General features: G+C 44.4%; 1 protein-coding gene across 1 annotated transcript in view; it reads right to left on the reverse strand.

Annotated features, from left to right (window-relative positions):
• T265_03503 (hypothetical protein) overlaps positions 1-12,300 on the reverse strand; it is a gene marked incomplete at both ends in the record, with an annotated part of 91,637 nt that overhangs the window by 62,000 nt on the left and 17,337 nt on the right. Inside the window, 3 exons of the mRNA XM_009168003.1 lie at positions 4,126-4,205; positions 6,910-7,136; positions 11,582-11,808. Of these exons, the coding sequence (XP_009166267.1) occupies positions 4,126-4,205; positions 6,910-7,136; positions 11,582-11,808 (534 nt within the window). The remainder of the gene's footprint in view (positions 1-4,125; positions 4,206-6,909; positions 7,137-11,581; positions 11,809-12,300) is intronic.

Genomic DNA, 12,300 nt, shown 5'->3' on the forward strand with positions numbered 1-12,300 from the left:
AAAAAAAACAAAATATGATAATCTAATCATTAAATGCGACTGAGAAACCTCAAAGACACATCCGGATGGGCATGCCGGACGAGACAATACTGATGAATGACTCGCAAATTTAGAGTAGAGCAGGTATCTCGCTGTTTTCTCTACGGTGTATTCGTCATAAGCTCATCCACCGCAGGCCAGATCACCGTAGTTTACTAATTTTCTGCCGCTCATTTGAGGTGATGTGTGACAACAACCCAAATGTTTTGGCGCTGGGTGTGTAAGACAGCGGAACAACCAATCCAAGCCCAACACCGCACCGATCAACATTCGGAGGTACTGCTATCCGGAACAACTAGGTAGAAGCTTATCGAAACTGGCCACGGACGGCTACCAGTGTAACGGCGGATACTACTGATGAGCTGTGCGAGTAGTATGTTGTTTTCGCGTAATTCCGTTCCGCGTTTACTGGAAGATAGGCCTTATTACAGAACCTGTGGAACTGCTTTGCAGCGTTAGTCTACAATTGCGTGATGGTCAATGAATATCCAGTAAAGTTCAAGAAGACGCCTGAGGATGTCCAGTTTATAAAAATAAGGTGCATATGGGTTGTTTACTTTCCTGTCCAATAGTTTGTAACCCTTTAATTAGTGTTTGCCAATTAATGGTTTCCAGGAGAGGGTTTTTCTTCCTTACACCAGTTGGGTGGCAGCGAGCTGAAGGGTAGACAGCAGATAGCAGCTGAATAACACGGGACTCAACGGACAATCAGGGGATCTCGCTGTGCCAGCACACGCCACGCACATACTGAAGCAATTCACACCACTTTTCCTAAGCTAAGCTCCTTGGACACTATACACGCTTGCATTCAACAGTAATTGTGCTTTCTCTCTCTCTCTGTCATCCAACCCCATCGAGCGTCCTTGACATTCCTGATACGTTCATGTCCCGAGTTATCAGGCGGTATGGTTGCACAATTTAGACCTACTCACATTGAAGCAGTAGTTGATCACTTCTTGCCTAACGATCAAAATCTACTTATGTTACGTCTTGTTCCACAAAACCTTTCTGAAGGTGGGTTTGTGGGGCTCGCAATCGACTGGTCAACGGTAAAGTGGTCTACGTTATACTGACTGGACGTCAACTAGGGAGATGCGTAGCTTACAAGGCTTAGCAAACTGATCTGAATTGAAGAATACCAATGATAGGAACGCCAAACGGTTCTGTGTGGCTTGCTTGGTATTCGACAAGTGTAGGAGACCGGCGTCTTATCCATCGACAGCGTCCATTTCTCCTCGGAGTTTGTCGCTCAACTGCAGTTGAGTGGATTCAGCACGAATTCGCTGCATAAATATTACAGATTCGGCAGACTCTCATCACGATGGGTCTTTTGGGCTCTTTCTAGACTCTTCTATCAGGAACGGTGACCTTGTGTTACCCGTCAGATCTTCGAGCCTACTCCTCATGGATTATTGCATTGCTGCGCTACAACAGTGATGGTGCATTATGCGAGTGCAATATGCAGGTGCGGTATATAGGTGCGAGAAATCTAGGCATCCAGTTGCATCCCAATTGTTCCTGAAAATACCATTTGTTCTTAAAATTTTCGCAAAAAAAGGGCAACGGTCCGAGACTCACATGTTCCGGCTATAAATGATGATGAGATGATGTGATCGTTAACGTTATTGATTTCATGAGAGATCTGGGTCAGTTGTAGCGGTTCAACATCGATCTTCCAGAACCAAGATGTCTGTGGATTAATTTCTTGCTGAGAGTATCCAAATGATTTCCATCATTTCGTCAAACAATCACCGGAAGAATGAAGCATTTTTTCGGGTTCGAACGATGAATCGAAGGATATTTATGTGCGCTATCTTATCCTGGTTGAACCAAGCCTAAAAACATCTCTTTCTGGACATATTCTCATCAGAGGAGTGATAGAACCATGGTTGATGCTGAACGAAAAACAGACCCCTTGGTTTAACGACAATTATTTCGGCAAGTTTTATCCGTTAGTAGTTCAGTTTAGTTGTAGCCACCCTTTGGCTACATGCATGACTGTACGGGTCACCACCAGGTCATCGCTAGATCGCCAGATCTGCCTTTTCTCCTTACACTCACAAATCACGCCACAGAATCGTGACTGATTTGACTATACAGCTCACAGTCAAGCCCTAGATCCCAAGACTTCGACAAGTCGTGTGCTGGCCCCCACACGCACACAAACGTTCCTACATATAGGATATCAGCACAGCAACACAACTCAACAGAACTACGCACGTCACCCAACCACTCAGGTCCTCACTCACGGATAGTCAGGAAATACGGGTGTTGCTAAAACGAAACCTGCATCCGGACTCGCAACAGGATTTATCAACCTGTACCTGCAATACCATAAGTCTCTTGTACCTGTTGCAATAATTTAACTCAACAAGCTGACAGTGTTGGTGCTTCCGTTTTCTCGTTCATATAACTAATTTTCGGGTTCTGGTAGAGCCTTTACATAGTTCATCAGCACTAGGTTTTGCGATGGGGCCGACTCTATTGAAGGTCTGAGGAAGCAGCTAGCACTGCGGATCGATTTAATCCGCATGAGTAGACAGACTTCCCTTGACGGGCAGAACTGGAATTCTTGATGTCTTGGACAAGCTATATATGAGGTACGTTGTACTTCTCGCTATAGTGAACGACGCCAATATTAATCGACTTTGAGTTTGAGGCAGGCATAGGACAATCGTGCCATCAGTACAACGTTTTTGTCAGGTAAGTTACAGTACGAATGAGTCAAATGATATTACAAAGTGCCATCACGTGTCACTTACTCAGTCACATTGGGAGTTGGAGTGACAAAATTTCCTTGATGTGGTTTACCGGTAAGCCCACAGCTTAACTTGTACAGCTCGGCACAATCAAGACATCCATGGTCAAACGAGAACCTTCCAAAGCCGGAGTAAATTCAGGACTATACAGGACAGTCCCAACACGTGTCATCCTATCACAGTGAAGCCCCCCAAACCACATCCATGTGATGCCTCAAGAAACAAATTGCTTGAATTGTTGTCTTTAGGCCAGGAACAGAGTAGACCTCCGTAAGATGGTGCATTCAGCTCCACTATGTAGGGGACAGAGCTTCGAAACGCATTCGTCGAGCACCGTGGTTACGTAAAGGCTTGGTGCAACGCAAGCGAGAAAACATTTCCCTAGTTGTCGCCAGCTTGAGGGATGCGTTGTTCAGCCAGAATTCTTCTTGATGAAGCTGTATATTTGTTAATATCTCTGCAAACGCCGTGGGGTAGGGTGTCTATTTCCAAGTGCTTTATATTCTACTGTGGTCAGATAAGCTGAACCAAGTGAGTAGCGAAAAAGAAGCTCATACGATCGATTCTATTCACTAGATTAATCCGTTAACCATGATCTACCGAGTGCGAGACCGTCAATCAAAATGCACTCGCAACAGATGATGTAGCCAACATCTTTTCATCAGAGAATTCACGTGAATAAGTTGCCCCCATCTAATGACCTGACAAGACCCAGCTCTAACACTGAACTCTACGGGGTTTTCCGAATAGCAGAATAATTTTACTGACAGATGCTCCTGATGAGCAGTTGTTCTCTCTTTAAAACATTTGCATCTGTCTGACGGGACCGTACCGACGTGTCACGTGAGGGTAAATTGTATTATAAAAAACAACTTTTGTCGGTTTAATTCAGCAACAGATGTGAAGGTTTGAGTTCTGTTGAAGCAGAGACGCACAATCTTTTCCTTACCTCGTTAAATGCCTGCGGGTAAACCTGCCAAATTGATCATAAAAAAGAAACAGAAAACGTTTAGTAAGCTTAAGAAAACAATCGTTTTCGACGTCACAAGTGCTTTATTGATACCATGCGAAGACGATTTGGAGAACTGCTCCAGGAACAAACCGTTCTCCAACGTCTCATTAATTCTTGTAACTTGCTGATGGGTTCCCACGTCTGTGAAGCTACGAAAGCGCTTTCCAAACTATGCTTATCGGCGAGAATTATGACCTCCCAAACGATGTAGGAACAAGAGAACAGCAAAGGAACCGACCGTAGAATGAAACTTCACGAATAGAACATTGTTACCAATCGCTGTAGTTCACAAAGCATCAGCTGAAGGGAACTCACCGTCTTTTCCTCCCATGTCTGTTTAACTTCAGCTGGTGAGGTTTCGTTGGGCTCTCCGACTTCCCCTTCTGAATCAGAGGCTACAATGTAGATAGGTGTGTCAGTAATCGCCCAACACGGGTGGGAAATTCCATAAAAGCAAAGCAGTGTGGGAAGGAAAACATGTCACATGACCCACAATTCCTACTCTGAAAACTCATCACCCGGAATTCCAGATATGACACGATCGTCTAACACGATATTCCAATCGTGTGCTGGGTCGCCCTGAGTATTGCTCGATGGAAAGCCAACCACATGCTACACAGTATTCGACCGGGGATCAGTGGCGCCCTATGTAAACGCCCGCCTTGAAAGTAATCTACTTAGAGATTAGAGAGGTGCACAATCCCAGCAAGGACGAGAAGTTATACAGTGTTTGGCGGCTTTCGGCGTAGATCGAACCATCTAGCTCATCTTGGTAAGCCAAATGTTAGTGCCGAGCACGATAACGCAAAGTACCAGCTGCATATCAGTAGTGTTGATGGCCGCTAAAAGCGAAAAGATGGAATACCATTGGATTTACCTTGGTGAGTTGTCGACAAACCCACTGCATGGTGCACCAAATGGTGCAAGAACCACCCATCATTTATTGTTTGTCAGAGGTGTCAGTTTCCGGAAACCCTAGACACACTGCTCTGACCATTGCTGTGTGTGGCAGGCAGTGGACTCAACTGAATCAACTCACTGCCATCCATATGCCGGAGGGGGTCTCAAACGTCGTTGGCCAATCAGTCGAAACCAATGTCTGGTTAGCAAAACACCTTTCATAGTGAAGTTACTACTTTCAAACTTAAAGTCCTCGAGGGAAGGAAACCTGTTTAGCTAATTTTCTGGTGAACAAATCTTGCCAGGTCCATTCCAAGCCGTTTGGTGTAGTTCAACCAAGGTGTGAATGCGTGGTGTTGGTGTCATCCTTCGAAAATGGTAACATATCTGTCTACAGTTGCTCTGCTGCTAGATACTGCCAGATTTCTGGTAAAACAAAAGGTCTGTGTGGGTTTAAACCGATGAAGAAACCTAAAATCTCTCATGCATGAAACAGAAACTTGACCAACTCACTGTTGTGTTCAGATAATATGCGCTCAAGACGCTTACTCGGAGAGACAACGCAACGACAAAAACCGAATTGAAGAGCAAGCAGTCCAAAATGCACCGGAATCCAACAGCCCGGAAAAAGCCAGCACTGGCCCAGTTATCATCTTAAGGGACTTCTTCACAGACAAGAAGTCATTCCACATACTGAAAAAAAACAATCCATGCTTTTGTTTCTTCCTCAACAATGGGCCAGGTCTGCCTCTGATCCTCAAGTCGTATTCTGTACGACTGCCTGTTCCGCTGGAAGAAACCACTACGGTGAAACTACCAGAAACCTCTCCAAGCTTAGAAAATAACCGGGTCCCCCTTGGCTGAACTGGTGGCATTATCAGGTCTATAGAAGGAACACATTGCTCGGTGAAACTGAAAACCGGCTATCAGATCATCCAGCAGGCGAGAGAGAGGTAGTCAAACAGCCCGGGGGCAAATTCGTCCACGACTTGAATAACAGCCATTTCCTGTGTGTTTGGAAGTGATACTTTCTGGCGCATGAATTAGCGCGCTCATCCCGCAGTTATTTTAACACAACGATACTTGTCGGTTACTATCAGGAAGGTCAGATTCCTGGAAGCAACCTCAGAACGCCCGGAACCTACCGCTCCACTGAAAATTCAACGGGAAAGCCAGCAAGCATCCAGGCCAGTCAGTCACTCATCAATTCAGGCAAAAGCTGATGAGTGTTCTTGCACGCCACAGAACCACGACCGAATGTGATCAGCGTTCAGGCTCTTCATAGAGGCACGATCGATGTTGATGGGCGTTCAATAACCCCTATCAAACAGCCTGGATCATTGTCAGAAGGTCCCCTTTAAATAGCGTGGGTCTGTTGTAACTTTTGCCTTCACTCACACGCACTCACCCTCTCGCACTCGTTTGTTCGGAATATAGCAGTTGTGTTCCCTTCTGCGAGTCTCTTTTCCGGCATTAGGCACTGGAGCGGGTCAGTGGCAGATACTACAGATTGACGAACCAGCAGATATAACAGTTACCATTCTAATTCCTGAGCTCGGATTTTGGACAATTGTTAGCTGATCATCTGAAAAGTTTCCATGAAACGAAGCTTGTCCCCTGCTGTGTTGTGCTTGTCGTAAAATCCCTTGGTATAAAGCATTGGAAGATTTTTTTCGAACATCGTGCTTAAATATGGTTGTAGCACGGTAAAGGTTGTAAATATAGGACAGGTCATTTTATGCATCACAGGATTCCCGAACATTTTCCGCACCCAGAACTTGTTCCGTATCTCGACCAACCAACCTGGCTAAGCCAAACCGACCGGTTATATTATGTGAAATTTCGCCTTTGATGCAGCAGTGTGGGTTGAGCACACACAGTCTCACATCGTCGCCACGAGCATTGTGAGTTTCAATGGGCTGTAACAAAAGCTGTTGGTTTTCTATTATCAACTTTCAGTTTGTCCTTAGGCATCTGTACGACACTATTAAAATTCTTCTGGCATATTCGTAATGCACTACTCATAAGGTTGCTAAAAATTTGTCGAAAATCAAATTAGCTTGCAAATGAGTGTATTCCGCCCTGTTGGCATAGTTTAGCGGGCCTCCATCTGAACACGCCAGCCCAATGAGCAAGATCGATACCCTGGCAATCAATAAGGCTCAATCAAAATGCAGAAGTGATTTTTAACTAACTTACGGTCATCCCGAAGACTTAGTTCTCTGTAAATTTTGGTTCTGTAACAGCCCATGTCCCTCTCACGACGACGAACAGTTAGGTCCGTTCGATCTTCGGGGCTATCAACTTGCTTTTCAAAGGGGAATTTCTCGCTGTCGGTTTCAAGCGAAGGAGTATGTACTGTCATTCTGAACATGGCGTGCGGTGGACTTTGAATACTCAGCAAATTGGCGTCGTCATCACTTCGGCTTAATCAGGGTATTTGGAAAACACAGAAAGTTACATGTAGGTGTTTATCAGACGTAAAAAAAAGCTATACGTGTTAGCGTTTATATATATATATATAATAACCAGAGGCTCACACTATAAAGCCAACACATTATTGGGCATTCTCATTAGCTCCCTATTAGGAGAACCAGCTCCGAACTTAACGGGACCGCATAACAGCCAATGGAATAACCGTTTTCGTTGAGACGGATTTCATTGGCTGTTCTTCACTCGTCCTTGACAGATGAGTTGTATTCTTAGTATCACTTTTTTGAACCGCTTGTACGCGACAGTAATCAATAGATCAGGCGGTTAGCACGTCCATTGGTCTTTTCTGATTTGGCCAAACGCACCAGGCGATCAAGGGGCTATCCAGACCGGGGTTCATGGTAATAAGAAGGCATTAAGGAGACTGTGGTCCACAAAACTTCCTCGGCTTTTTAGAAACTCTCCTTACTGAAGAAGAACAAACTCTTGCCGGTTTCAGACAATTTCCTCAAGTGCAGTTACCTGGTGAGTTTATAGGCTCGTTAGTTTTATTAGTTAACTGATACTCGTCACGTTCAATATTTTAGGGCTAAGCAGTTGAATATTAGTGGCTGAATTTGTAATAATACGTCCGACAACTGCCCAACTTTCACGATACACTACCACATTAGCAACTCAGTGAGAAACTTCCACAGAAGAGAGTGGTAACAAACAAGGTTGCTTTATTTCTCCATTGCTGATCCCATTTGTTATCGATCACATGATGATACAAATGCAGAAGGGCACAGAGAACACAAATGGTCAAAATTTTGTTTCCAGTTTACTGTTTTTTTACTTCAAATTAGCAGACCCTGCTTGTCTGGAAGATCAAAAACCGACACACAAGCCAATTGTGTAACAGCGGATACTACTGATGAGACATGCCAGTAGTACATGTATTTCTCATAACTCCGCTTCACGTCTAATGGAAGATGGGGTTTATTAGGCGATTTGTTGAACCACTTTGCAGCATTCGTTTTCAATTGCGTGATAGTCAACTAATACCCAGGAAAGTTCAAAAAGACGCGTTCAAGCAGACGACTATTTAGCTTTTTAAAAATAAGGTGCATATGAGAGTTTTACTTTCCTGTCCAATAGTTTGTACCTGTTTAGCTGGTGTCCCCTAAGTAACAATGTGGCAAGGGGTTTACCTTCTTCCACCTGTGTTTCTCAACACTGCCAGATCCAGTCGCTGATAATTTGATTAACCTAGCACATTGCTTTAGTCCCATGGATATGTACTCCTTCCCCCTCGAACATGACCCTCGCAATAACGGAGAGACATTTTGCTTTTTCTGGGTTGGAAACAACCCTCGACAGGTCGTAAGCCTCTGCACGCTTGGTAGATGGTTGCGAATGTGGAGTTGAAAGCCCTGGGGGCTGATATTATCACCATCGTTGGCACTGACACTCTTCAGTAACTGTGTACCAAGAAGTTCAGCGAACGGGGATTTGGATCAGTGGGAATTGCAGGAAAAATCTGTGGTCATTGCGGTAGCTCGGTCCTGGGTTTTGAATGCCGAACCATCGGTATACGTCGTCCCACATCCTGGACGGTACAACTCACATGATTAGTTGAAATGAGAGTGTGAGGGAGATTATGAGCACTGTGCATGCGGTTGTCCTAACACGACTTCTGAGACCCTTCTCTAAACCGGCTAGAGACGTTGCTACAGATACGGGTACCGGACTTTGATAAAGTTTTCTGTGCAGTCAGTTTCTGTCCAAATTTTTTAAGTAATGGGCAAACTAGGTACGCACGATTGCTTCATTTGGGTTATCCCCGGGCATGTTCATGTGAAGCGTATTCAGTTTTCTCCTTGACATTCCGGACTACGCTTTACGTGCTTTGGTAAGTATTCCTGTTTATCAGCCTAATTATTACAAGTACACGCGCACTGGATGTAATGGGACATATACGGTGCATATGAAGTGACTGGTACGTCTTAGGAAGACTAACAGTGGGGCTATTAAGGCACTAAACCCACCCTTTGAGTGCGTTTGATGACAATATGGTGCCAGTTAAAGTAGGCCGTAATTGATGTGAGCGCGATTCTAAAGAGACGAAGGTAAGTGATGCAACGTTTATGATTCCCGCCGTTGGTATGATAACACCTCAATTGCAGTGTCACACACATATCGGCAACTATCTTGGGGAAACACTTACAATACTGTGACCTAAAAACAGAGTGATATCAAATTAGAACTGGTGGAAGACATGTACCGCGTCATGTTAACATTTTTTACTCCGTACAGTCAAGGACGCGATAAAAGCGTAGAAACCACGCTGAACGCACGCTGATTGGTTGATTTCTGCAGGTCACCTGATTAACGCCCAATCGTTTGCTTTGAATGTTTTTGTGCAAACAGACAGAGTTGGCTTGATGTGATCAGTAGCACCTCGTTCATCGCTCAAACTTTGAGATTTGTACCACTCAAAAAGGTCAGTAATGAGATGACCGGGCTAGTCTGATGGCCAGAATCCAACTGACGTCTAGCTTTTGACAATTGGAACGCGAATCGACTTCTGACCTAACGGCTTTCGTGACTACATCTAGACTACACGTTTCAGAATGTGCCCACCAAGTGTCCTGTTAGGTGGAAAGTGGGACAATGATGTGGATACCATTCTGACGAAACGTTTACTGGTTTTGTTACCAGAAGAGTATCGTAATTTGTTGATTCCACATCCCTACCCAATTTCTCGCAGACCGCTTTGCCCCTTTTGAACCGCAATGATTGGTTACAAAATAGCTATTTTTCCATTCTTGGTTTTGGTAGATGCCGCAATGTCGATTTCATTCCATACAGTTGGTAAAGTTTAAACCAAACTATCTACTCTGTAGTGCATGTGAAAAGCACCCGATCGCCTGAGTAACAACAGGCGACCCTTATTGTTCGTGTGGTAATGAGAATGACACTTCGAAGTTCCTAGTCATGGTCAGAATGAAGGAACATATGTACACCCCCGGTGCCAGTTGATCATAGCGTGAAAAGCACCCGATCGCCTGAGTAACAACGGGCGACCCTTATTGTTCGTGTGGTAGTGAGAATGACACTTTGAAGTTCCCAGTCATGGTCAGAATGAAGAAGGAACGTATGTACACCCCCGGTGCCAGCTGATCATAGCGATCACGAGAAGGATGACAGTGATGTTGTTGTTGTTGATGATGATGAATGATGATGAATTGGAGAATCAGATGAGAATAACGAATGAATGTGTGTGAATTGTAGATATTGCCTTCAGAATAGAATTCGTTAGACTACCTGAGACAAAATAACTCCTGATTCATTTAACTGTGCTAAAAATTGTGGGAAACAGTTATTGACTGAATCGAGATGAAATAATGCACAAAACTAGTAGTATTAAAATTGGCATGAATAATCCCTCATGGTGAGCAGTTACGCTTGAGTGTACACCCTAAGGTGGCTGGTATTTCTTTGAGAGAAGTGTGCCGTAACGTCGGCAGATGTTCTTTGCAGTACGCTAAAATCTGGACCGCTCCTCCGACACAGCTGGTCCCCTGAAGGAGACAAGGATTTCCTGGGGTTCTAAATCAATCATACCTGTTGTAATCCAGCTCCAGCCAGTGGAGATCATCCTTAGAAACGTGTAGTAATCCCTTCCTCTGAAAATCCTTACAGTAGGGGGATAAATATATGTAATTTTTCCAGCTAGCGCCTGACTGACTTCGTCACATATTGCGTGTGACTATCGGAATACCACAAGGCTTCTCCAATACTATCTAAACCACTTGATAATGCTTGGTCTCAAGGAATAACATCACGAAGCTACAATGTGGACATATCAGTATTATGATAAAACGTAGAGAAAAGGGAAGATAACACGGACAACTGGAGGATATACAAGTACCTAACGTCATTGCCACTCAGTCATGTTTAGGCCTACAACAGACCTCGGTTCGTTTATCCACTGATCTTATTCATCCTGTTCTACATCACTGCTGGAGGCATGCATTTAGCACCACATTCGGTTCAAAGAGAACCTCCTCTGATTGCCCATATATATACATTCACGTTCAGCTGGCTTTGACCGGCAAAACCAGATTGGTTGCCAGCTAGTTTTGCAAAAAACCAGATTGGTTGCCAGCTAGTTTTGCAAACCTTGTAAACTGTAAGTGGGCTACTGCCAGCTATGTTTACCGATTCATTAACACGAATTAGGACAAAAGTATTCTTTTTCAAGCGGACAGAGCAGTAGATTTCCACATAATACTTTTTACTGGGCCCAACTTTTTAGGCTTCGTTCACTTTCAACACCCCCAGAGAAAGTTACTTCCTCTAGAAGTATTTTTGATCATTTTTGGCCCACGAGGAACCCTCAGTGATTAGTTTTGTTCGGAAAAGTAGTTGCTAACAACCCCACAGTTCCACTTACTCATCATCATCCGCCGGACTGTACAGAATTACTGGAGACCCTGGATTGATTGGATCATTCGGAGCACCGGCATTTCCGCATTCCAGCATTTCCGCGCTGTTGTTCCTTTCCGAATCCGTACCGGAAGTCGCTATAAACGGTTGCTCATCAACGCTTGTTGGAGAGGCTAAAAACCCCTTATTTTCGTATTCTATCCGAATACACCTAGCGTTTCTTTGGAGGGGCATCTGAAAAACAACAGGAGAATAAATTCGCTTCTGAAATTGTTGCAACCAATGGTTTGTGTCCATCTGGAGCAGGCTGCATCGTTGAAGGATGAAACGGCTGGTGCACATATTCGGCGCATCGACTGGGTGAAAAGTATGAGTCATCCTGAGGAGAGTACACTTGATCACTTGAGGCGGTGGAGCTGCTGGTAAGTTCACCAGATGTCAGGGAAAGACGCCATTTATGAGGCTTCTATTGCACCAATTGCATACACACATGAATTACTCTCAAGCCTAGCCAGGATTACGCCCTTCTTACAAGCGCGGTCTTTGGGAAGGATACGGAAATTTAACCGCTGCACATTACTGCAACATAAACGTATCAGACAAAACGGATAGGTTGTGATGTTAATAAGGTGCGAGAGGTGAAATACGACGCTAATGCTGTAGAGTAATTGTTTTGCGTCAGTGATTCCTCTTCCGGTATTTGGCGATACCCGGGTACGCTGAGTG

The sequence above is a fragment of the Opisthorchis viverrini genome (genome assembly GCF_000715545.1).
Source record: "Opisthorchis viverrini unplaced genomic scaffold opera_v5_50, whole genome shotgun sequence".
Classification (NCBI taxonomy): Eukaryota; Metazoa; Platyhelminthes; class Trematoda; order Opisthorchiida; family Opisthorchiidae; genus Opisthorchis; species Opisthorchis viverrini.